The 26,993-nt window shown below is 43.0% G+C and overlaps 1 protein-coding gene across 1 annotated transcript; it reads right to left on the bottom strand.

Moving 5' to 3' along the window:
- Positions 1-965: 965 nt before the first annotated feature.
- Positions 966-26,048, bottom strand: YY1 (YY1 transcription factor). The gene is made up of 5 exons (XM_058027127.1): positions 25,099-26,048; positions 15,918-16,080; positions 6,441-6,501; positions 3,825-3,983; positions 966-2,746 (listed from the first exon to the last, which is right to left on the bottom strand). The coding sequence occupies exons 1-5, from the start codon at positions 25,793-25,795 to the stop codon at positions 2,564-2,566; spliced, it is 1,263 nt and encodes a 420-aa protein (XP_057883110.1). The 5' UTR covers positions 25,796-26,048; the 3' UTR covers positions 966-2,563.
- Positions 26,049-26,993: the final 945 nt, after the last annotated feature.

Here is a 26,993-nt window from a genome sequence, read left to right as displayed (position 1 = left end):
AATTGGTGGTGGAATGCAGGAACTCAAGAGCACGCTGGCAATGGTGGTTTCAAAGTCAACTCTGCTGCTATTCTCAAATCCTGCAATTTCTTCACTGAAAAACCTTGAGGAAAACTCTGGAATCAATCAAGCAGGATGTTTTAAGAGCAAGGTGTGCCAATTACACTTTAAAAGCTTAAACAAGTTATAGCAGCTGCTCAGTACTTGTATTTATTCATACCCAGGATGGAATTAGGTACTTACAAAGCAAGACCTTTCAAGCTACTGAGTGTTGCTACTTGCACTCAGGAGTATATTGAGTGCTACTGATTTGAGGCCTAGATGGAAATGTCTCTCTGTAATCAGATGCAATACAACCAGAGGCAATAACTGTTACAGTTCCCAGTTGGTCCTCAAATCAATATTTAACATAACTTACTCTCAAAATGTATGTTTAAAGTAACAGCTCAGTCCCTAATGTATGTTCAAGGATGAAGTACTGACACCTTGCAATTCAATAAATGGCTTTATGACACAGGAAAGAAAACTTCTGTGTAAGCCTAACACCATCACAGATACTGCTTAAGAAAAGATATAAGGTCAATTAGAACTAGACTGAATTAATTTTATTTCCTTCCAAAAAGAATAGACACTAATTTAACTGTATACAGAATTTAATTTAACTATAACTATACAAGTTTCAGTATATTGTCCTGTTCAAAAACTGCTTATATATAAAAGAAAAAATACTGCCAAAATTCTAACGCATACTTTACAATTAAATGTCCCAACTTTCTTTCTACTCCTAATAACCTCAGACTAGAGTTGCAGTGTTCAGGTTAACTTATGTATGGATGAAAACTCCCTTGGTCTTAAGTGCAGTTTCTTTATTACCCATGTTTTTGCCACTACCACCAACACTGGACTCAAAATTAAGTTTTACAGTATTAGCAATGAAAACGTTGATGAACCTTTTAAGAACAGAATTCAGAAAAAGATTAACAACACTTTTTACTGCATTAAAATATGTTACATGCCTCTAAAAAATAACTTATGCATTTCTCTGCAAGTTTTTCTGTTTATTAATCTGTCACATTGTACTATAGTATCTGCTAAGTTTTCTTTGAACACTTGAACAAATGAGAAGGAACCACTCTTAGTTAGACCATCAAAACTCAACTCCATCTAGTTCTCTTAGAACTTCTTGTTTTGAAACAAAAGGTGTCCAATAGGGTTCCAAAAATTTTTATCATTACACTCAAGCAAGTCAGCCAAAAGAAGAAACAGTTTCTTTTTTTTCCTGGTATGATCACCCAAACCCTACCATTCCTCCACTTTCTATTGTTACTGCATTTAAACTGCCAACATTCCTTACCTTGACTAAAAAAAGGCTTCCATTAAGTTATTTCCTGTACTGTTTTACCTAGCTGCTGTCCAGGCACACAGAACACTCCCCAGTCTCCAAATCCATCGTTGCAGTTAATGGAAGTCTAGGTCACTCAAAACCAGAATTACAGTCAGCAATTCTGTTTAGGTATACCACCTGATGTGGTATTAACTGCATTACAAATCACTGTAATTGAATGCAAAGTAAAGGAAACTTGAGTTTATTTAGCTTCCAATTTCTGGGAGGTCAAGAGGAACTAGAACTGCTCTGGACAACAAAAGAAAATTGACTGCTTACAGATCATCTTCTGCCAGATTCTTTCTTTAGGACCACTGTTTTATTGTTGTCCTTTCTATTACATGGGGGATGTACATATTATCAGGTGTTAATAAACGGTCAGTGCCTGTACAATACATTCTACAACTGAGCACCACTTTCCGTAACTGAACAGGCAAAGAAATTACACTGAACATCAGCATCTGGCAGTATTTCTCCAAAAAAAGTGACTAAAATGGGTTTAAATTGATTAACACTATTAAATCACATCTAATATTTGATACTACATGATTTCATTACAGCTATACGATACAATTATACAAAATGTGTTAACATCAAAGAATACAACCAAAATTAAGATAGCAAACAAAACCTATATAACTTTTCTTTCTTTACAGGAAAATACTTTTGAAGTATGCATGTAACTGCCCATTCTTTTAAAGAAAATCTACCGCAAGCAAGTTATCAACCTCCAGAAAATCACACATAGCATTACTACGCATATCCCCAAAAAGTGTACAATATGCACACTTGGAAAATACAAAATTAAAAAAAATCGTAAGCAACAGGTGAGCTTCATATTTATAAGAATGTGAAAAGAAGTCCAATTTTAGCACTGTTGTATAAAGAATTGTCTTTTCTGATGCAAGTTCATGAGCTGACCCGTCCACACTTTACAAAACACCGTGTTCTTGAAACGGGGTTACAGACCAAGGTGGATCATCTTAGCAATGTCACCTTCGAGTTTTCTGTGTGGTTTTTTTTTGCTTTTTATTTACTACTTATCAAAACACGTCCTTTAGTTTTGTAGGGTTCTTTTTAAAATTCTTTCCTAGAAACAATATACAAAGGGGAGGCGTATTTCTTTCCAATTGATTTTCCTGTAAGATGCTTTGAGTTCGAGAACGTTCTCCTCGACTTTCACTGGTTGTTTTTGGCCTTAGCGTGTGTTAAGATGTGAGATTTCAGGTTGGTTGATTGCGCAAACTTCTTATTGCAGCCGTCAAACGGGCAAACGTAGGGCCTGTCGCCAGTGTGAATTCGCACGTGTGTGCGTAAATTGAAGTCCAGTGAAAAACGCTTTCCACAGCCTTCAAATGTACACTGTTGGAAGGAAAAAACACTCTGTTAGCTAGTGGAACTCAGCTCCATCACTAAGCAGAAAAACAGTCTTCTTTAAATCACCAGACTGCACAAACATGAAGCCAGAGGCTGAAAATTGTTCTGGGTGAAGCTGCGGGGATCCCCTGTGAACTGCACTAAAACCGGCAAGACTTCAGCATATAGTACACATACAATAACACATCTATTTTCAAAGAGGGAGATAAATGACCTCCAGCATGCAAGCAAGCACTTCCACTAAAGGCACCTTCTCTGCATGTGAAACCATACAACAAAAACAGGATTTCACAACAGAACTTCCCCCTCCGAGTGATGATTTGCAAAGATTTTCTCATTTTACCTGCTTTAGGATGGGCTTTTTTTACCTTTTTTCAGATGGGCTTGATATAAAAAGGACAGCATATTTGGTGTTAAATACTTATATTTACCACACAGAATATTCAGTGCATGCATCCAAGTGAATGCCTGAGGACTGCAAATCAAGTTTCTGGAATAATTTGTTTTAGAAAATAATCAACAACAAAAAACCCTACATATCTTTAATGTGTTCTGGGGAACACATATGTGCTCAAGACTAAGAATAACTTTAAAGATTTATAGGGAGTATCATATGAAGAGGGCAGGGGACCTCTGGTGGCAGAAGCCCACATCACTCAGTATAAATGGACTCAGTGACACCATAGTTTTGTTGAAAACTGATTAATAAACCCTACTGAGAATCAGTACCCTGAGGTAACTGACTGAGCAAGCAGCCTCAAGTCTCAGTTACCCACAAGCACTAAGCTGAAAAGATGATGAGGAGAAAGAGACATTTTCTAATTTCTCTAGCAACTGCAGACCTCATTTTTAAAGAGGGCAACTTTACATCGTATTTTGAAAGGTATCTCCCACATACATCCACTAAGAGAAGGCCATGTAAATAATCAAATAATAGCCTAATTAACTCAAGGGGACTCTCAGTTTTTCAGGCACCTCATGTGATTTTAGAAGAGCCCTAGCATGCCCATGCCCTGTGGAAGCCAGCTTACAGCTGGAGTGTCCATGCTGCAGTGAGCAGTACCTGAAAGGGTTTCTCTCCGGTGTGAACCAGCTGATGCCGCTTTAGCTTCGAGCTCTCCACAAAGGCCTTGCCACACTCTGCACAGACGTGTACTCGAGGGCCATGAGTGTGCAGATGCTTCCTCATGGCAGAGTTGTCCCTGAACATCTTTGTGCAGCCCTTAAAAGGAACAGTGAAACTCAATTAGTAGATAAGCTAGTTCTCATAAAGAAGGTTTTATCTGCTATAGTACAAGCATTTAAAATGCTTTTATATCCTGAATACTTTCTTAATAGTTGGCCCTGAAAAGAACATCCCTTACATTTACTTCTTAAAAAGCAATATAAGAAAAAACTAATCATTTGAAAAGCTGATAAAATAAAACCTAAACCCAATCTCAAACAAAAAGATCCCAAACCCTTTCCTCACTCATTATTGTGAGCCATCTGTAGTCAAATGAATAATAACAGGACAGTCTTATGGAGAAGATGCAGATTCTGACAGAAGCAAATGAATAAACTGAACAAAAGCACTTAACAGGTTTCAGAGGAAAAAAAAAAGCAAACACAAAACAAAAATCCAACCAAAAAAAACAAAAGACAGAAAGAGAGTTCATGGATACCTATGGTGTGCTCTTCAAAGGGCTATATTCTGAGAACTATAGTACAATATATGAGTCTTTAATATACCACAGGCTATTCCCTAGTAGCAAGTGGTATGTGCACCATCTCCCAACATTCTGCTCTCTTCCTTCTCTGTCCTGCCCATTTCTGAGAACAAATGGAGCAAGAGGATTTCCAGCACGTAACAACTTAGAGGAACTACCTTGTCCAAACTGGCAGCAGCAGCCTGATCACTACCCCCTTGGGACAGAGAGTGCCACTGCTGCTGCAGATTACACCTACAAAGTGATACTGGGCAGCAGAATACAGCATGAGTTAGTCCCAGCTCAATCCAAATGCAGAAGACATTAATTCAGGTTCAGCATCAAAAGTCTTAGCCTGGAAGTCAACCCTGCATTGACACAGGAATACCACTTTTGATTCCAGAGTATGCTTAAGCCAGCAGTAACTTGGGGCTCTATTTACCTGATCTTTCTACATTTTTTTCACTTCTTAGTGACAAACAACAGATATCTATCATGTTTTATAAATGTCTCCCTCAAGGCTCAAAATCCCTCATAAAATCCTATTAATAATCATAAATCCTACCTGTACTACTAGTGATACTGTTTAAACTTATAAGACTAGTCTGCCAACACCACTGTGGTATGAGGCATAAAATTTAACAGTACCTAAAAGATTGGTAAACTGCTAATCTCAAATTCTGCAGGCCCTTTTTTTTTTTTCCTAAATACATTTAAATAAGCTTTGTTTCTTACAAAAAGGGGCAAAATGTCACTTTCAGGAGTTCTCTCTTCAGGCACTAGAACCACTTTGGCTAATTTTGAAGCACTGTGTCACCATTCATGGCACATAGCAGAACTGGGTGGGGCAAAGCAGTGCCAAAGTAAACAGACCATCAACTTTCTTTCACATTTATTTCTAAGTCCCTTCTTGCCTCTCAGAGAAGCAGGTACAGCTACAATATTTTTCTTTTGTTAAACTGAATTCATAAATGCACAAAGCCTACAAACACTACAAGATAGAAAATGGAAGGACAGAACATTGTTTTTTTCCCCCCCGTTTAGATGAAGTTGAGGCTATGAAAAAGTAAATTAAAGAAATGAAGGTAACAGTCCTTGGTATAGTAAAAAATAACTGTTCCTGTATCTCTGCATACTGTATTACAAAAAAACATGACACTTCTAGAATGTGGAGAATTGGAAATCAATATAAGCACAAAGAGGAATTCAGAAAATTCCTTACACCATGGCTGTCAAAAGTAGCCTTCTATTCATGCTCTCTAATGGATAACTCTAATAGCTATCTGCCCTGATTATTTGCTTAGGCTCACACTTATCTAGACCAGAAGTCAGCAAGATTGTGTTTGTCTTTTTTAGTCACAGACTAAATCAGCTAAAAGAAGCACTACAAAAGCTGGATAATGCAGTAAAGCCACAGGCTACCAATCTAGGTGACTGGCAACATTCATTCCAGACAGAAGGTTCTTTGCTACCAGTGGATCAGAATCACATCTCAAGGATGCCTGCCTCTCTGTCTCATGATGATGCACTTTCCAGCTCTGTGGAATGCAATTCTGAGTCTTCCAATAAAGCTGACTTTGGCATCTGCACCATAAATTGCTGATTCCTGATCTAGACTCCAAATCTGTCATAGTTTCCAAGCAGAGGATATATAGATCTTAGGAACGTACTTTGAACAGCTTTCAGAACATTCTTTCAAGTATGTATTCTTGGGTGTCGGGAAATCACAACAGTAAAAGCAGCATGTTAGGGACTGTGCATCATGGTTACCAGAAGATTAGGGATGCACTAACCTTAAGACAAGGAATGGGAATAATATATTATTCAGTGAAAGGTTTTAAAGGAAGCCTCTAGAGAATGACAACTAAAATACATTTAACTGAGTGTATACTATTAACAGTAAGATATTTTAGTTATTCATTCTCAAGAGAAAACATCAATACAAAATTCTGATCTACAAATTACTATCTACTCAGAATCTGAGCACTTACTTTGTGAGGACAAGCTATCGTTCGTGGAGCATCATCTTCTTTAATTTTTCTTGGTTTCATTCTTAAAGATAAAAAAAACAGTACAAAATATTAGTAGAAACACATTAGTAGACAGCTCTTCTCCCCTGAGTGCCTACATAATGAGCACATTTTATCCCCCAGTACTACATGTGTCAATGGTATTCACTTTAACATTTTCAAAACCTTCATAAAAATATTACCAGTATAATTCAGCATTTGGAATGCTCTGATTTCCAGAAGGACCTCTCAAATACAGAATAAGACATTTAATACAATCTTCTTAATCCTCTGAATATGTGGAAATTGAGATTCTTTTTCCCTGACATATGCTAATTGCAATTAGGAGGTTTTGTTTGAAAACTCCATTTGTGCTGTGCCAGTACCCAAGTGGCCTATTTAGCTTCACTTCCTCTCCATCCATGCAGCAGGACATGAAGGAGTATAGGTTCAATCATTCTGCAGTATTTTCATCACACAAGACTTCTAGAGAAAACCCTATAGAAGCAGGGAAAGCAGAATCAGGCAGGTTGTGGAATCTATACAGATCACATAGGCATCCATTTCAACCACAGAAATAGTAATTACTCTTACTTTAAGGTATTGTGCACACAGATTCCACTCTTGGCAACTGACAAGCAATCACCAATTTACCCCTGGTCACTGACAGGGATCTTCATTATTTTATGGGTGCCACTAACCTCCACTGCTACATAAGGAGCCCAGGAAACTCTTGCTTGTATGTGTTAGATCTATTTTACCTACGGTAAGACTCTGTACAAAACAAATCATGAATAGTGTTATAACAACTACCTATCAGAAAGTCAAAAGAGCCAGATGTGATTCTGGGGAACTGCACTGCACTTTCAGCTCCCTTTATTTCTCAAACCTGTGGTGCTGTCTTCAAAAAATGAAAAAGAAAATGTTCATCCCCATCCAACTATAGCAGTAGGTGGGTACAAATAAATGGGCCCCCACACAGCTGAGATTCCCTTAGGTAAGCAATGAGATTTTGCACATTCCCAAACCTTGCTGTGGAAGCAGAGCCAGTGTGTTCATGTGGGTTCACTGAACTGCTTTTCCGGGCAATACAGCACAGTTCTGTGTGACAAGGTGCCTACATATCATACCTGCAAGTTAATCCACAGTTTTTGTGCTATTCCCTAGTCTCAAACAGAATAAGGAGCTTGAAATTAACAACATAATTTGATTTATCAGAATTCCAATTCTGGTACACACTCAATGTTCAGAAAGAAAAGTGTCTGTTGCTATCCAGGATAGTTTTAATCCCCATGAGCTCTGTTTCTGGAAACTGATATAGAAGAACAAGGTTGGGGAAAGAGATTTCCAAGCAATGCATATATGTGCTTTTTTACATCTCTTTCTATTAATTTACATGAGAATGGCTAAACAAGAGCTGTAGGGTAAATAAACTAAAATGCTTTTATTCTGACCACAAAAGCATTTGGTTTCTGCAAGCTGAGTCCAGACTTCTTTGCTACTGTCCCACTCTTGAGGCTGAACTCTGCTTTCACCTGTTTCCTTCACATGGACTGCTGAGAGAAGAGGGTGAATTAAGGCAAGAGCAGTGAAAAATCTCCCTCAGAAGTCCTGAAGATCCAGGAAAATCATCTTACAACTGCCAGTGGAGTGATATGTGATGGACAAGTCTCCCATGGCTCTGTGTCAGCTGTCACTGGTCCCTGACTCTGAGTCCTTTCAGCACTGCAGATGTGGCACAGTTCAAGTGATCATCTACAGACTAAAGCACTTGACAGCCACTTCACAGACAGCACTAAACCCCAAGGATTTAGAGGTTTATTTTGCTCTTTTCTCTAAGTGGGCACATGGGAAACTCCTGCTTGCCTCAGCATCTCCAGACCACACTTGGCAGGTACAGAGCTATGCTGAAGAACACTACAGCCTCCTGCAGGTTACAAACACATTTACAGATATTAACAGTGGCTTGTGAATGGGTGTAAAGTATTTGTGCTGACAAAGCTCCTCTTGTGCACCACAACCAGCAGTACAACTAAGATTTCATCAACTTAAGGGCAGAAACATTCTGAATACAGCAAACTACATCTGTTGCTGTACAGCAGTCTCCTCATTTTCTTAATTTTCATTGTAACTATCCTTTTCAAGACTACAGACCAACTCAGTTGACCTTATTGATTAAACTTAATCTACATAATCCAACTGGAATACAGAATGGCTGAGCTGTTTTCAGTTTACAAAGTCTCTTTGAGTAAAGTAGCAAAATATCTGACTCCAAACAAGTGATTGGGATTGATTGACTGACTGCACTCTCCAGTGAGGTTCCAGACTCAATAGTACTACAGGTACTGAGGCTGTAGGAAAACACACACACACAAAAGCTGTCTTTTACAGTACCCCTACAGAAAGCTTTCAGTTACTTTTAGCATGGGATTCTCCTTATTACGTCTCTGTGATATTAAAAAACAGGAAAAGGAACAGAAATGAGCAATTGTTAAAATGGTCACAGAAGAATGATTTGACAAGATGGGACATAAGAGAACAGTGTGTCATGATTTAATTCCATTACAGAACAAACATCCTTAGGAGACAGATCTGGTGCCAAAACCACCTCCTTTTAATTCAATCAACCTTTTAAATGTTGGCTGAGTCATCCCCCCAAAAAAATGAAGCAAAAAAACTTTCCTAGGTCTGAGATCTGTGTCCCTGACACGATCAGAATGTGTAAAACCACAATTGTTCCAAAGTCTTAGCTGGCCACCTGTAAAGGCAGTGACTAGACCAAGAGAATTGCTAACAACAGATGTGGCAAATACCTTCAGTGGGCAGTGCCTGCATTTTCAAGCTTTGTGTTAAATCCTCTTCCTGACTCTTGTCTCTTACCTCTGGTATTACCTCAATCTTTGAGAAAGCAACACTGCAACAGTGTCATCACTAACAGGCTGTTGAGGTAGAGTGAGGAGGAAAATACCTGGGCCAGTGCAGGAAGGAAGCTTGAGGAACCAACTGCAGGTGAACTGGATGGTCAGACATGGGACAGACTGCAGCACCAACATACACCTTACATTTTTCAGTTCAGTGTCTGAGCAGGCATAGAACATGAGTGTCCATTCAGGTCTTTTTAATGTTCAGGCTTTGTTTATAAATTAAGCAGTATCAGCCCAGTAGTATACTTGAACATTTGGACACAAATGACAAAAGGCTTCAGTTAAAAAATGAATAATTTTACATCTTCACATTTTTCATGGAAGCACAACAAGTTAAGCCTAAAATGTGGAACAAGACTGTACTTATACACAGGGTTCCACAGACAACCAGGCTTATGAACAAAACATCAGCAGACAATGCAAAAGAAGAGATGACAAACAGTGTCCAGGCTGTATCTCAGTGGCACAGGCAGGAGGAAGCTGCTGGGCCCTTTGTACACCTGGATTAGAGGCATGAGGGCATGAACACCACAGGCACAGCTACAGTAGATCATTGTGTCAAAAAATGTCATCCTGCTCACAAAGCTGCAGAAGCCATATGGACAATCCCTCAGAGAAGAATGCAAAGACTTACATATTCAATGTATTAGAAAAAAGGTTTTGGTCTTACTTTAAAATTAACTTTCTGCAAAAGGAGACCAGACTAGAATCTGTGCTGTTGATCTTAATTACACTGGTGCAGGTAGCTCTTGCTGGTGGTGGTTAGACTTTTGGCTCCCACCCAGTAGAGCATCTTTACCAGCTCCATCCAAGTTTTCTTAGCCTGAAATATTAATCAAAAACAGAACTCTAACAAATATCACTATTTAACACAACTACAGACACACACATTAATACTGGGGTGGAACTTCAGAAACAGTTGCCTTTGCAGAAAGTCAATTTACACAGCAAGACCAAAATTTTCATTTCTTCAGTGAGTTTACATTCATTGCACTGAGCAGAGGCAACTGCAAATCAATTACCTGTGACAATCAGAGGGGTACCTTGTACCTTTGGGACACTGCAATTAAAGGCTAGGTCTTAACTGGCACTGGGGGAGTGGAGGGAGGGAGTGGGTGACAGCAGAGGAAGCAGGAATGTGTGCAACCCAATAGCTTTACAGATGAGCTGCACAAAAGCACACTCCCTTATCATGCATAAGGAAGACTGAGTGAAATCACACATATTAAATCACTCAGTTTCTCAAAACAAAGAGAACAATACTGTGCTGTATCTGAAAGTTAAACCTAACTACCTCCTTCCATCTACACAGCTGAACTGAGAGTACTTCACCCTAAGAGAATCTTAATCCCCACCCCAAATCCCTGTCCAACTCCATAACCTATAGACTTGTCAACTGATGCAATTTTAAAAGTCAGCCATAGAAATGGTGTTAAAGCTGGGAAGAAAGGCAATACAATTCAAATAAGAGTAGAGGATTTTCCCCCTTGCTCCATAATCTTGTTTTGCCACTGCTAAGGAGTTCTGTGTTCTCAGCTCCCTCTGTACATAAAGCTAATCTTAATAGCTTTACTCTCTTCTCTCAGGCAACTCCTTTAACACAGCCTAGAGGTCTCTGATGACCAGCAATGATATTCACCTGTGCTGAGGGCCACCTCCCCAGGAACAGTCAGAGGTGGAGGAAATTATTCTCTCTCACCAGTGTTACTGGCACTGCTGGTGTGCTCCCCTCATTCTGCCATTCCTCTTGCACTGCCCTGCTGAGCAGAACCAACCTGAGTGTCACAGCCCTGTGTTACTGCAAGAGTTTATTTGTGCTGAACAACTCCTGGAACTGGCTAGACTGGCTTTTGGACAAACAAAATGAAAGAGGAGTGGCACAAGGCGTCCTAGGAATCTCTCTATGTACAACCTAAGAACAGCCAGTGTCTTACCTGCTTCAGTCACAGCTAGGAAGAAAACTGCCATAAGTTCTCTCACTCCATGATTCTACCACTAGGTTTGTCCCAGTTATGAGGAATATCATATGTGCAAACAGGGACACTGACCTGTGCAGTGGGGCACAGAGCAGGAGGTGTCCCCTCCCCTAGAAGAGTACTGGGTAAAGCAATTGTCACTTTACTGTCCTTTAAGCTTCTCTGTAACAAGAACCATACAAAAGCACACACCTTATAAAGAGGCCTAAGTCATAAATCTGGATGACCAGAAGGCTTTGTCACTTCTAAAAAGGGTATCCTATTTCAAACTCTAATGCAGTTTCCTCTCTTTTGTTTTCTATAGGTTTGGAAAGGGGATAGAAAGGAAGGCAGTTCTCACAATGGCTCTCCTTCAGAAAAGATACCAAGATCAGCAGAAAATAAAACCACAAACAATAAAGTTTTTACCACTAAGACCCATTACTGTGCCAATTTCCCAGCTACAGGATATTCTTTCTTATTTCTTTGTTTTACTGATGTCTGTGTTCTGTCTTCAGCCAGTTCAGTTGTGTATTTGGAGAGCAAGAGGGAGGGAGGGGGCAGCTAGGGATATCATTTTTTGTGCCTTCCTTTGAGGGAATTTGCCATATGCACATTCTAGAAATACCCCTGCTACCTTCCTAAGTTTTCACTACCAAGCAGCTATGATTTCTTCACTGTTAACTACTGAGTTATCATCAATTTAGATTTGGATGAAGCATTTTACTCCACTTGAAGGGATTTCCAGTTTCCCAGTCAAAGGTATCAAATGAAAACATGGTAATTTATTACGTTTTGTTCTTCTGAGCAGATCGTTCACAATTAACATTTCACATTTTGATATGATTGCAAGAGAATTCCACCTTTTTCTTTTTTATAATGTTTTCAGAGCATGCTAGAGAAAACTCAAGACTCCTAAAACAGAATAAAATAACCAGTAAAAAGTGATAAACTGCCCACCAGGTGTAACTTTTGGCCATCCATCTATGCATTACTGAACATGTCGATGTTCTGATACAGCCTATTTATTCACAGTGTTTTCAATGGAATCATAGAATGCATAAAAGCTTTTCCAGGAAAAACTGTCAGAGTTCCAGTTAAAGGATTCAGATTCCTGCTACATGACTCAATGACATATGCTCTAAACCAGGCAGTGAGAGACAACTGCATCACCAGAGACACCACAACCGCTGACCCTGCGAGAGCTACCGAGCTCTGGGCACTGGGGGCCACTGCAGCTGCTCAATTACCACAGCTCTGAATTGTTGTTTTCAAGGGCTGCAGAGCTACAAACAACTTCAAACGTCAGGTTTGTCCCTGCATTACCTTTCACTAACTAGATCATGATCAGAATACCAGAACCTTGTTCAAAATCTATCACCACTAGAATTCAAACTTCTTCTGTTTAAGCTTAGCCTCAGAACATTGTTCCTAATCATCAATGCAAATATTTAAAATCAATTCATCCTTAATCAAAATAGCTGCATTTGTCAAAAATAGTGGATGTAGCCTGGTTCAGAGGAGGTAATTTCTACAAATGTATGGTGAGAGTCCTTCCTACTTCAATGAAAACCCAAAAGCAACTCTATGTAACTTTCTCTCAACTGCACACAATGCACTTAGCATACAATTTTACTAGCCAGTTCACACTTCCTTAGATGTGGACAGTCACAATTGTTTTTCCAAGTAATCTAAATACAAATTCGTAATTCAAAACCTTACAGCATGTGAAGCTACATAAGTTTAGAAAACTTTTCAACTTCATGTGCTGCTAAAAGTTTTCACAATACAGCTACTAAAAATTTTGAGCTTCTGAACTGTAAAGCAATGAGCAATGTTTGGCAATTTCACAGAGCTTTATACTAAACAAACACATTCTTTTAGCATGAAAAACTCTACTCCTTGAACCTCCAAAGCCAATTCCAGCCATGGAAACCCAATTTTTTCTTCCAGCTTGCCATGTAAAGTGCACACAGCAAGGTCAATAAGACAATTGAACAGTAGTCTGCAGATAGCAGTACTTGAATCCATCTCATTAGCTAAGGAGTCCCTTCAACACACTTCTTTGCAAGAGGACAAGACCTTAACAAGAAATATTCAAATTCTAACACACCCATACTCTTCAGTCTAGAAGAATAAACAAACACAGTAATTTAAGACATAACATACAACTGCAAGGCAAGAATAAAAGTTTGACAGTCACCGATTCTGACCAAGAAACCAAATAACCTTTCTTAGAAAATGCATTAAATTCTCATGTATCTACAATTAAGCTATGAGAACAATTTTTCCCAGGTTTTGAGCAACTTGGGGATATTCCTAAAGGTGATATCCAAGCAAGGTGCCTCCTCTACCATCACACATTTTTCCTTTGACTGAAATGGATTACATTTTATCTGCTGTGAGAAAAGAGGCTGTACACATAAAACTGAATCTTTCCACTACATGCTACAAATTCCAGCTCTGGAACTTCCTAGAACATTCTGAATTACTATAAATATAGAAAAATAGTAATTTCGAAATGTTGCCAGCAGCCACTGTTTTCTCAATAGAAACCTAGCTAAAACATTCCACAATATTCAGAAATCTGCAGACACATCTGACAGAAGCAGCCTGCTCATTTCAAGAAGTCCAAATCCTGACAACCATTTCAAGTATTCAACTCAATCTGAAGACAAAATATTCAGTATTTGCATGGAGAATACCCTGCAAGAAGCTATTTCTGCTTCCTAACAAAAGACAGCTATTCAGTACTTCAGTGTCTAACAGAACCAGAGTAAAGTTTTAGCATGCTTTACAGTAATGGAGAACACCACAACAGTAGAAATATGTACGTAACAGTTTAGAATTGGAACACTATGTACACTCAAGTATATCACTTAAACATCTGCTTTCAAAAAAATTGTATGAGCTCCTCAAGAGGTCCCAGAGAGTATGATGGTAACTTTGATAAAAATGATAGCAAAACACATAAGAAGAGTATCAATAGCTAGAACCACCCTCAGACAGAGGGTAAGACCATCACTTCAGACAGAACCCTGTTTTCAGCTGTTTGTAATGTGCTTTTATACAATTCCAGATCAGACAGTCTGAAGCAGGAACTATTTTACAGAACTATTTTACTAGGAGCCTTCAAAACTCATAGTTCAATGGCTTTAGTGAAAGTAATTGTGGGATGAGGCTGTGCTGTTATTCCTCCAGCACAAACACACTACACAGTAACAGTACAAAACTTGTAAAAAGCAGCAAGATCAAAAAGGTGAAACGGGAATAAATGCACACACTGAACACCAAGATCCAGCCAATCAAGAAGCCAGACTACTTAGCAACTACCTGGAACAAGGTACACTGTCTCTCTCTACTGGGTAGTAAGGATAACAACATGCAACTGTCCACCTGCTCTGAGCAGAACTGTGCACCCAAGCTCTGAAGAACAGCCAGCTGCTACAAAAATGAATGTAGCTTTACACATGTTTGGCTTTCAGGAAATATACTAGGAAATATAGAGGAAGGTTAATTGAAAGTATTGATGATAAGTCATTTGGATAATGTAGGGATATATGGTTTAATTATTTAATGAAAAAAAAGTCAAGATAAAAAAAATGAATGCATAAAATAGGATTTAAATATTAGTTCATAGTAAACGATAAAATAATGAATGTGTCCGGCAACCATTACACTATCTGCTGTCTAGAGGCAGACAGCGTGCCTTCCATGAATGGGGTCAGAATGAATGTGGCTTTACACACGTTGTGCTTCCAGCCTGGGGAAATGGGCAGCAGTGCCCCAGACGGGCAGCGGCCGCGCTCACACAGCTGGGGACAGAGCGCTGGCGCTGTCCTGCACCCAGCGGGACACAGCGGACGGGCCCGCGCAGCCCAGGGCGGCGGCCCCGCGGGTGCCCTCTGGCGGCCACGGGCGCTGTCACCGCCCCGCCCGAAAGGAAAAGTCACCTTGGCACTCGGGTCAGCCCATTGACACGTAAACGAGCCACAATTCTGACTCACCAGAGAAAATCCAACTGCAATTATCAGCGGCACTTGAAAGTGCCCGACACGTGATTTAAGATCTTTACTTTAAGAAGCGGGTGGAAAAGAGCAGAAGTGGCGTTCCCAGCTAAGTCCTGCAGCCTTACTGGTTTGTACTGAACAACCCCAATGCAGCACTGCACTCACTGGATCCTTTGGTGCTCAGGAATTTAAGGCTACTCACATTAAATAAATATTCTGTCGTGTAAAATCACAGAATTGTTGGGCTTGGAAGGGACCTCTAGAGACACCTAGTCCAGTCCCAAGGCAGGGTTCCCTGGAGCAATGAGTGATGCAGTCTATCAATGAATTTATTTAGGTCCAGTCTTACCTAATAGAACTGGAGACTGGAAGACACTGAAGAATCCACTGCTGATTATAAAACTGTTATTTTAGTTCAGAACAGAGTAGCTGATGCTGTGTTAAATCCCTTGTTTTAGAACATAATTACATGGAATTATAAACCATACTAAATATACAATTTTGCCTAACAGTTTCATAACTAAACCAGTGAAAAAAACACAATTTTAAACCTCCTTTCTTCCTACTTACCTAGCAAATTCAGCCAGTTGCTTGGGGTCTGAGAGGTCAATGCCAGGTATTCCACCAGGAGGAAGTTTCTTCCCTGTCATGTACTCCGAGTAATCTGGAGGAGAATTCTCTCCAATGATCTGCTCTTCCACCACTGTTTCATGGTCAATATCCTTTTTATCATCTGAAATACACAAAATACCGAATTCAATACATACTAAAAATCAAAACAGCATAGAATTTCTTAGGCTACATCTCAATACAAATTCACTATTGCTACACATTTAAAAGAATACACTGCACTTCCAGATTTCCACACTAATTGTGAAGGGCAAAAAGACACCCATACAGTTACAGCCTGAAGAACACAAAGAATACAGTGAGGAAAAAAAGCAGAAATTACATATCTACTTTAAGTACAAACAAATACAGAAATTAGTAGAACAATCCTATAAATGTTGGCTGCACTTGAAAGATAATCTACTTTTCCTGAAACAATGCCTAAATATTGATTTCCCTTAACCTCTTCAGGACTAATCTTCACTATACCCACGCTGACACTCAGCAGCAGTTTTTAACTTTGGAAGCCTATCAGAAGAGCAGCAGACACTCACCCTAAGATGTCAGGACTACTGATCTTTACTTCAGAGTCTTCAGACTTCCCTGACCTCCAACAGAAGTGTCATGGAGACAAGAAATTTAAAAATAACTGCTGATGGGCTTCAGCACCTGCCTGTAAAATTAAAGTTTTTTCACACTTGCAGACAGATCTCAAAGAAAGCAAATAACTCAAATTGTGTGTCTGTCTCCCAAGAGGGCTTCTTCCTTCTGTGGCAAAGGCCAGCCTGAACTCTTTCCCACTCCACTATGTAAACAGGAGCCTTATTCAAATTATTCAAAGCTTTGATGTGCAAGCCAGTTAAGATACTCTTGTTTGCTCTAGAGCTCCTCCTATGAATTTGTGCTCAAGGACTGCAGTGAAATCAGGTGGAAGACCTGCTGTTGCTGTCTACTCACATTCATACCTTAGAAAACATTGTACCATGCATTCTATCTCCTCTTGCTATTTTATAACAGAAACTGGGAGACACAAAAATGAGGGAGAACAGAAACATCCATCTATGTTCCTCACTGCAGGGTTCACAGCAGCAGAAAGGAAGACCCAGCACCTACCCTGTGTTCCACCCTCAAATACACCTGGGACAACAGATGTATATATGGCTGTACCTACTCAGCTCTATGTAATGCAACTTGACAGTACTTCTCCTACTATGTGTATGGGGAGAAGATTCTGGAAATTGTTTTATACACAAGAGGCTACACAAAAATAACAGGAAGTTTTATTTTACAGATATTGTTTAAGCAGTGGAAACACAAGGTGGTAGGACAGAAATAGTATTTCACCAAATAAAAAGATAGGAAAACATAAGGCAGAAAACAAAAGACAAAATGTTTCGGGATTTTTCCCCTAAACAGAAACACAGGAAATAACATTAGTCATTACTCAGTTACTTAGGCTAGGGAAGACAGAACAAGACAAGCAAATAAAAGAAAGATACCAGAGACAAATTTCTATTCAATTTGTAATGCCTACTTTTAATGTTTGCCACCAAGCTATTTCTAGAAATGTTACTGCTGGTTTGAGGTTTAATCTGATCTGCCAGATCAAATAGCAGTTCATGTATATTCCATGGTGAAAGAGGAAAACAGACTCCAACACTGCAAAGACAAAAGTGTAAATAAGAAAACACTATCTGCAGCATTAAACTCAAAGTAAACTACAAAACTGACTACTGACCTTTTTAGTTGTCCACTCACCACCACACTACCTTTCAGTCCCTACCAATGCTTTAAAAAGGCAATTGAATTTGCCTTCAGGAAGGATTATATGTCACGTTTTACAGCAATTGAAGGAGTTACAAAGTCAAGTCCATAAGCCTCTAGTTTGGCAACAATTTGTTCTTTCTAACAGAAGCTTGAAAAAAGACTGGCAGCTCAGAATGGCACAGAATTGTTGCAAAACTAAAGGTGACACCTTCTCTGTGGTGTAGACTGGGATGAGATCAACTGCCCTACCCGTGGCCATTTGAACAGCTACCTAGAATGTGCAGTTTGACTGTTTGATGGCATTCGTAACACAGACAAGTCTTCATTTCCTGCCTCACATCACATGAGTCAACTAGGAAATTCTGTATACATTCTTTAAGATGTTCTTTCCTTCCCTAGCACAAAGGTTTGCTATTCCACGGTGCTTTCTTGCTATTTGAGGACCAAACTGAAAGCCAGCCTTCAGTGGCTTTACTTCCCAAAAGCCTGCCAACAGAAGTCAATTCCACAGCTATATAATTCCACAGACTACTGGAGCAAAACACAAAAAGCCTATAAACATATTGCTTGGGTAGAATAAAACATAAGAGAAATTATTGTTTAGTATCTTAACAGTTATATGAAAATAAAAAAAAAACCACCACATTTTCCTATAACAAAAAACTGCATCTCTACAGCAGCACACACTTCCAAATACAAATTTAAACCAAAACAACAAAATACAAAACAGTTACCTTGAAGTGTAATTTTTGGCTAATATTTCTGAAAAGGTAGCAGCAGACTTCAGTACCTCTTTAGTATCATGACCATCGTGTGACATTATCAGGTCGTTGGGAAAACAAAACAACACCACAGCACTCATGCTGTGTGTTGTTCAACCTTCACTGAGAGGAGCACAAGGGGACAGGGCCAGCACAGCTGAGCCAACCCCAGGGGTTTCTTTTGAGAAACCTCCCCAGTTTTTTTGGAGGAAGTCTGGAAATGGAAACATTTTACCAATGTCCTCTATGCACAAATTTACTTTGTTTGTGATGGCCTATCAACCTGGACGAGGCAGCTCAAAGTCTGGAGGGTAAAGGGCAAGCAAACTTTCACTCAGGCTGAACTGATCATTCTCACTGCTAACTGGGCAAGTTAACTGTTTGCTGGTTTTTGTGTTCAAGCAAGTCCTGATGGCCACTACAGGCAAATTACCTCCCCCTTTTCCTCTCATGAAGCATCACAGAATCAAACATACTGCATCCAAAGCAGAGCAAAACACACACAACCCTGAAATTACAGTGACATCTCTGGATGCCACCCATGTGAGTTATATACAGACAGAGCCGTGGAGCCAGTCAGGTAAAGGAAATGAAGTACTATATATGTTGTCTGATCTACTTTGTTTTGTCCCTTAAAACCACCTGAGAGTAGAGCAGACTCAAATATAAGGCATTTGGCTGAAGCACTATTCTTACAGATCCAATGCAGCTTTCTGCAATGAACTTGGAACACAATTTTAATGGCCTCCCCCTACATCCTTCCATGCCAACTTGCATTAAGGTCTTGCATTGTATACTTAGTCTAAACTGGGCTGTTCAAGGCACCTTTTCAGGACAAACCCTAACACATCTTCATGTTCAGTGTCCTTCCATCTCCATGACTCTCACTGCCCCCTACATATGGGCAACACACATATTGAACCAGATCCGCTTAGACCTTCCAAAGCAAGGATGTCAAACATTCTGCTAACATCAGTGAAAGTTCAGGGTTTAGCCAGTTGTGTCTTTTCACCACTGGAGAAACAACCTGAAGTTTTGAGAGAACCAAGCCCAAGTACTGAACGCAGTAGGAAGAACCAAGATTACTGGAATGAAACTACTAACTCCATGCAAGAAATCAATAACAAATCATGGTAGAATCTGCTTCCCAATAATTTATTGATCACATCTTGCTCCTATTACCACAATTTCTCCATCTCTTACAGCCCTTCTATTACACAGAAAAATCCACCCACCTTGGAATCCCATTATTTTGTGCATTTCTTGAGTTGCAAGCTGACAACTCTGGAACTCCCCAACTTACTAAGATGACCCTCTTAACTCTCAACCCAAGAAGCTCTGTCATTATTTTTTCCTCAGTTTTATTCTTGATTTTCCTTGTTATTCTTGATTTTATCTAAATTGCCAAATCTCTGGCCATCCTCCTCCTCTATTACTGAGCAGGGAGAACACATTGTTGTTCAATGAGTTTTCATCTGAGGAAAACAGGGTGCAAAAGAGAACTTTCGAGATACACCTGGTAGCAAAGCAATGACACCTGATCCTACAGCTTTTTCCTCAAGGCACCAAATTAAAAGACATTCTACTTAGCCACTAAAAGGATGAACATTTAAGCTTAAAATATGATCACACAGTTAAACACATTTGCTTTTAGGAACAGCTGAGAAGCAATTACAGGATAAAGGATGTATTCGGCAGCTGTGCAGTACCAAGGCACTGTGGTAACAGCTTGGTTATTGCTACCACATTGCAATCTCCTCAGGCAAATTAGTTCCTTGGTCATGTTTGGAAGCAAAGAACTGTAATTAGCTTGTTAAATAATACAGTTATTTAGCAGACACTTCTGAATGTTAAAATTCCATTTTGCACAGTATGTCATTTTTTAACCTAAACGGCTGCTAGGTTACTTTCCTTCTGACGTGCCTTGCACACAGATGGAGAACAGGTTCTTCTTTCCCTGTGTCACCCATCTCTTATTTCACACCACTGAGACGTGAACTGACAAAACCAGTGCATATATCAACAGTCATCATCTGACTTCAGCACTTATGGGACTGTGCTGCAGCACTGTGACCTTCTGAATGGTCAGCACAGGAGTGACTCGAGTGCCCCAGGGAAGGCTCCAACAGCAAGTCAGTTAATTTGCTGCCTAGCCCACCTTCAGACTACAATCCTCTGAGTCATTCTAGATGGTGATCCACATTCGTGTATTTCACTTTCAAAACTGAAAATGCATTTAAAACAAACACACGGAACAGTCTACCTTATCACTGGAAAAAATGTCAGGGCAGAATCAATGCTTACAGCAGAGGCTTGTATCATTGTCTTAATCAGAGCCAGAAACAGATTGTCATCTTAATATTTTAAACCAGAGAATCACTTTCTGCCTCCATTATAACAAACTTTGTAAGAAGGTCATTACCTATCTGTCATTGCAAAGCATTTTGGCCATCCTTGATACAGCCCCATAACTGAACTGACTCATTTATCATTTATACTACATAACACAACTGGTCAGACAGCAGATGGTTATTTTTCTCACCCCTGCGATCTGATCAAGTAAAATGAAAACCTTTCTATTTTTTGAGTCATTGAAAGTTTAACAGATTTTGAAGAACCTTCTAGAAACCAAATATGAACTCCCAAATTTCCAAATAAGGATCCACAGCACAGGCTTCCTGTATTATCAAAAATAATTTCCAAACCATACATGTAACTTCTGTGTCTTTGTCTTTTCCATCTAGGGATGGGACACTTGAGCAGTTTAACATCTGTGGGCAATATTTGATTGTGCTACTTCAGTTTGCAGACTATGCTTACAAATAACAGTTTAAGCCAACACCTATTTCAGGTTTGGAAGCTTGACAGAGGCATTACCTAGAAGATGTAGTTACACTAATCCATTTTTTCACCTTTGAATTTAAGCCCCAATTGCTTGAAATTTCCAGCATTTGGTGCAACCAGCATTTAAGCACCACCTTCCCAAATGTTCCTGCATGCAAGAATCAGTTTTGCAAGCACCATCTGACAAAGTGATTTCTCATGATCCTTCCCCTCCCCCTTCACTATTGTGCACCCAACCTGGAAAAATTCACTGAAGACAATGATTCAAGCTAAATGCAGCAAAGATACAAATAAATTCCACTTGATAAGAACAATTTTTCTAGTTCAAACTGGGGTGTCTCACTTGGATTACATGCAATTGAACTATATGCAATTTTCTGATTCATGTGTTTGATATAAAGTAAACACACTACAGGAACATGACTGAACTATCCACCATATGCCCTCTTCAACCCTTTCAGAAATACACCTTCATTCACTTCTTACTTTCATGAACACATGAAGAAAGACAAATAATTGTATTCCTAAGAACTGAAAAGCTGATCTGAACTAGAACAAGGCACTCATGTTTCAAACTAAACACTTTAATCATGGGTCACAAGTTTGATATCACCATAGATACCAAGGTGATAAGAGAAGTTATGCTAAGTCCAAATTGTTGCCAACAACAGTGCTGCAATTTCTAAGAAACCACATAACAAGACAAGGATTCAGTAGTCCCCTTTAGTCACATTGCTATATATTTCACAGATTATTTCTACACATTTCAAGAGGAGCTACAAGACATGTTGTACACATTTATGGAAAAAGATTTATGATTGGTTAATTTTAGCACCACCCCTGTACAAGCCAATGTAGTAGCACCAGCAAACAGTAACAAGGAATTAATTCACATTGTCTTCCCACACTGTAGTGAGCAAAGTGTCCTTCTTCCCAATTCAAAATCCCATGCACAGCAATATAGGGCTCACTGTTTTGCCCTGATGCATGGCCTATTTATCACTTGTCTTTTGATTAACTTTTCATTTAGCTTTTAAAACAGTCAACTGAATCAGCGTGCAAGCAAATCTTTAATTATGTCAAGACACAGATTCAAACCTACTATATTTCTTCAAAATAAAGTCGTTTGATTCTTTAGGGAAACTTCAGAACTACCCTTTTGCAAGCCAGTGATTCTAGGTTTTTTTTGGCATTTATTTATTTTGAGGTTTTTGGGGGAAGGGTAGTGAGGTTGGGTTTTTGGTTTTTTTTTTGGTTTGGGTGTATATCCCTCTGCCTCAAGTTTTGTTTCTTTTTCAATTTCTCTGGCAACAATTCAGCCTCTGATGTTTCAGGAAAAAGAGGCAATTTTTTTTTTAAGAGAGGAAAAAAAAAATCCCCAGCATTTCACCACATCAGACCCCTTTAAATAAATAACCTGCATATGAGGTGTAAGAGCCTGTCCAATACTCTCAGGAAAACTTCACAACACTCTCAGCTGAGCACTTATTACCAAGGCTGTTTGAAGCTGGAGGGTGGAGCCTGCACGCACAAAGGGAGGGGAGGTCAAACTTTTTCCCTATGTTTTTGATTTTGTTTTTGGAAGGGCATTTTTTGGCCAAGTCAAATCAGACTAGGTGTTCTTTATTGTTCTGCATCATGGGTACAACTGAGTTAAACGTGGCAATGCAATTCAATGTCCAGTAAATTAAAAGTGGGTATCATTCCTACTGAGCTCCATGGTCATGGTCCTAAACAAGAAGATCACCAGAATCAATAAGGCTACCCCTAATATAAAAGCTGTGTATGTGGGAAGAGAAGCAAATGTATTGATTATACACATGCTTCACTTTGGCCAAGTAATAATTAGCATGCAGTCCTGAGGAAGCATCCTAGCAGGCTCTCTGAATTTGCCAGTGCAAATGCATGCTAGAAATTGTCGATTGATCTCAGCAAGGTCCTGGATCCTGCCAGCTCATGAGTCATACAGCCACTTGCATTCAGCTACCTCCAGCAGCTCCCACAAGCCAGCACACTATATTAGTTTCTATTATCTTTTATCTTTCTTGGATGGTCAGTTCTAATGAAACTACTAGCAAGGGAATTTATTCCGTTTCATACAGTGATACAGAAGCACACAGAACACGATCCTAACTAAATAGTATACAGAAAACTCTTCATCAAGAAGAAAAGAACTTCAATCAAACTCACTGGGTTGTCAACTGACATGCCAATAGTGCCAGGTAACTCTGTGAAACTTGCTAAAGTAGTCACCTGTATTTAAAAAGGGAGCAAAAATCCATTGCACTGTGTTTTCCATCTTTTCAGGCAGGAGAACTCAGCTGTCCAACACACCTTTCCTTCCACAGTGCCCTTTCTAACAACTTCTAGTCATTTGCAAGCATCACAGAGTACAAACATTTTCGACTACATCAAAAGCTTCAATCTTTCCAGACTCCTTCTAAAAAACTCGAAAGAGCATAAAAATTATAATATGGAAGACGGATTACCAACTTACTATTCAATAAACACCCACCAATTTACATATTACATGAACCGTATTATTCGACCTCTTTTTTTCACATTTACGTAACATATGGACAGAACTCTGATCACAGAGCATTGCTGCCGGCAATACATTTTTCTAAAAATTAAAAAAAGAAATAAAGTGGGCAGGGCAGGTGCATGTCAGCTTTACTCCAAGCCCCACAGATACTTAACACCTTCACAAAATTTTACTGCCTTTAAAAGACACTCCTACACACACACACAAAAAAAAATCCTCAAAAAATACAATCTCCCACGACAAGGTCTCCCTGTGCCTACTTATAAAGCTTATTTAAAGCTCCAGACCTAGCCGAGGAAAAGCCCGACGGTTTCCGAGCGCCAGGCAGGCACTGCCCCGTTGCTGCCCGCGGCTCCCAGGCACGGAGGTCAGCCCGGGGCCGCCCCTCCCGGCCGTCACCCCCGGCCCCCTCGGGCTCCCAAGGGCCGCTCGTTTGCGGCCGCCCCCTCGGCGGCGGCGGGAGGCGCGGGCAGCCCCGCGGGGCCGAGGAGCCGCTTCCCCCCGCCGGCACGGCGGGCTCCGGCCGGGGAGGCCCCACCCACCGCGGCGGGCCGGGGCCGGCGGCCCCCGGGCGAGCTGTGCACGGTATTTCGGGCTTCGCCGTCCCCGGGCTGGGGAGCCGCGGGCTCGGGGCGGGAGAGTTTTCGCTCGCACATCGCGGTCACGGCCCGGCGCACACGCCTCAGCCGCGGGGCGGGAGGGACGCGAGCGGAACGGCAGGCGGGGAGCCGGGGAGGGGCGGCGGGACAGGACACGGGGGAGAAGGAGGACAGAGGGCGGCGGCGGCCGGGGAAGGGGAGGGAGTGCGAGGGGCAGGCGCGGAGCGGGCCCCGCGGGGAGCGGCGGCGGGGCGGGGACGGGGGGAGCGCGGGGAGGTTCGCCCCGCACCCCGCCTCCCCCTGCTGCAGAAACTACGCCATTGCGGCCTGGCCCGGGAGCCGGCGGCGCTGCCGCCCGCCCGCGCACCCCCCGCCGCCGCCATCTTGGCGGCCGCCGCCATGTTTGCCTCCTTCCCCCCGCCGCGGCCGGGCAGGAGCGGCGGCGGCAGCGCAGACCCCGCCATCTTTTCGGGGAGCCGCCATACTTGCCCTGGCGATGAACATGGCGGCGCCCATCGCACACATCAAAACATGGCCTCCCTTCAAAACAAAACTGTCCCGGCCGCACCGCGCGGCCGCCGGCGGGGCCCGCGGCCCAGGGAGGGAGGGGTCCGGCGCGCACTTACCCGAGGCCCACATGGTGACCGAGAACTCCCCCTCCAGGGTCTTGATCTGCACCTGTTTCTGCTCCCATTTCCTGCCGCCGCCGCCCTCGGCCCCGCCGCCGCCTCCCCCGCTCAGGTAACTCTTCTTGCTGCTCTTCTTGCCGCTGCCGCCCTTCTTAACGCGGCCTCCTCCGCCGGCCGAGGAGGAACCGCCGCCTCCGCTCTTGCTGCCGGCGGCGGCCACAGTGACCAGGGTCTGCTCGATGTACTCGTCCTCCCCGGCGGGGGCCGGCACGGGGATGAGGATCTGGTCCTCGAACCCGTCGTCGGCCCGCAGTCCGTCCGAGTCGTCTCCCCCCACCACCTCCTCGCGGGTCTGCACCAGGATCACCTCCTGGTGGTGGTGGTGCAGGTGGAGCTGCCCCCCGCCGCCGCCGGCCGCGCCGCCGCCCGCCCCGCTGGGGTCCCCGTCCGACACCAGCGGCTGCAGCGCGATCATGGGCTGGTGGTGGTGGTAGTGATGGGGCGGGTGGTGCGGGCCGCACTCCTCGCAGCACTCATCCTCCTCCTCCTCCTCCTCGTCCTCCTCGCCGCCCACCACGGTGGTCTCGATGGTCTCCACCGGGATGGTCTCCACCTCGATCTCGTGCAGCTCCACGATCTCGGCCGGCATCTCTGAGCCGTCCGTGGCGATGTACAGGGTGTCTCCCGAGGCCATGGCGGGGCGAGGGGAGGGAAAGAGAGCTCCGCGGGCGGCGAGGGGGCTCCGGTCCGCTCCCCTCGGCGGATGGTGGGGCTCGGGCTCCTTTCGCCTGCCCTCCTTCTCCTCCTCCTCCCCCTTCCACACAAACACCAGCGCCTCGCAGCCAGCGACAGGCAGGCAGGGAGGGAGGGAGGAGGGAGGGAGGCAGCACCGCCAAATCCCGGCCGCGCTCCCTCGCGAGACTTCCGCCGCTGCCGCCGAGACGGACCCCAGCCCCGGAGGCCGCTGCCGCCGGACTCGCCCCCCCCCCCCCGCCGCACGCCGGCCAATGGCAGCGCCCGCCGCGCCCAGGCGAGAGAAGCGGCCAACGGGGGCGCGCCGTGCCGCAGCGCCCCGCCCCCTCTGCCCCTCCTCGCCCTATCGCGGAGCGCTGCGAGCGCGGGGCGCACCTCCCGGCGCGGAGCAGCCAATTGGCTCGCGGCGCCGTCTCCGCCCCGCCCCGCGCGGAAGCGCCGCCCCGGCCCCGCCGCCCGCGCGGGCCCCGCAGCTCCGTGCGCGCTCGCGGCGGTGGCCGGGTCGGCGCCGCCAGGGGGCGCCGAGGCCGCGCGGCCGTTAACGGGCGGGGCCGGGGCGGCTCCGCCGGCGGGCGCGCGCCGGGCCCGGGCCCGTGTCCGGGCGGGGCCCCGCGGGGAGCGCGGGCCGGCGGCGGCGGGGCCGTTTCCCCGCCCGAGCCGAGGGACGGGCGAGCGCCGAGCTGTGGCTGAGCCTTGGGACGTGGGCAGGGTCGGCGCGTTTGAGTGTTTCGGTTGAGCTGTTATCGGCACGTGGGAATCTCTCCCTCTCCTCCCTTTATTCCATTTAGAAAGCCCTTTGGAGGGTGGTGTGTTCCCCGCCGCCGTGCACGGACACTCCGGGCCTTGCGGAGCGCCCGCTCCCGGTGCCGCCGGCAGCCCGGCCCGAAGGCGCGGCCGGGGGCGATCAGCGGCCGGGCGCATGAGCTCGCTTAGCGAGAAACAGCGTTTAAAATAAGTGAAGCGTTGCAGTTCAATCACCGCACGAAATTCCAGTGCGTGAAGTGATCCCCTCGTTTAAACTACCAAGTGTAGGTATTTGCCTTAGTTATTAACGCACCTCTCCGTCCCCGAACCTTTCCGACAGCCACACAGCAGTTCGTGCCTTGCGAACGCAGCAGCCCCGCGCTCCAGTCACGCTC

Source organism: Melospiza georgiana, chromosome 6 (genome assembly GCF_028018845.1).
Source record: "Melospiza georgiana isolate bMelGeo1 chromosome 6, bMelGeo1.pri, whole genome shotgun sequence".
NCBI classification, from domain to species: Eukaryota; Metazoa; Chordata; class Aves; order Passeriformes; family Passerellidae; genus Melospiza; species Melospiza georgiana.
This window is presented reverse-complemented; position numbering and strand designations above follow the sequence as displayed.

Coding starts and splice junctions, on each gene's coding strand:
- YY1 (XM_058027127.1), bottom strand. CDS start 25,795: ATGGCCTCGGGAGACACCCTGTACATCGCCACGGACGGCTCAGAGATG. Junction 16,081..25,098: donor GGTCACCATGTGGGCCTCGG/GTAAGTGCGCGC, acceptor TGTGTATTTCAG/ATGATAAAAAGGATATTGAC. Junction 3,984..6,440: donor CGATAGCTTGTCCTCACAAA/GTAAGTGCTCAG, acceptor GTTCCTTTTAAG/GGCTGCACAAAGATGTTCAG.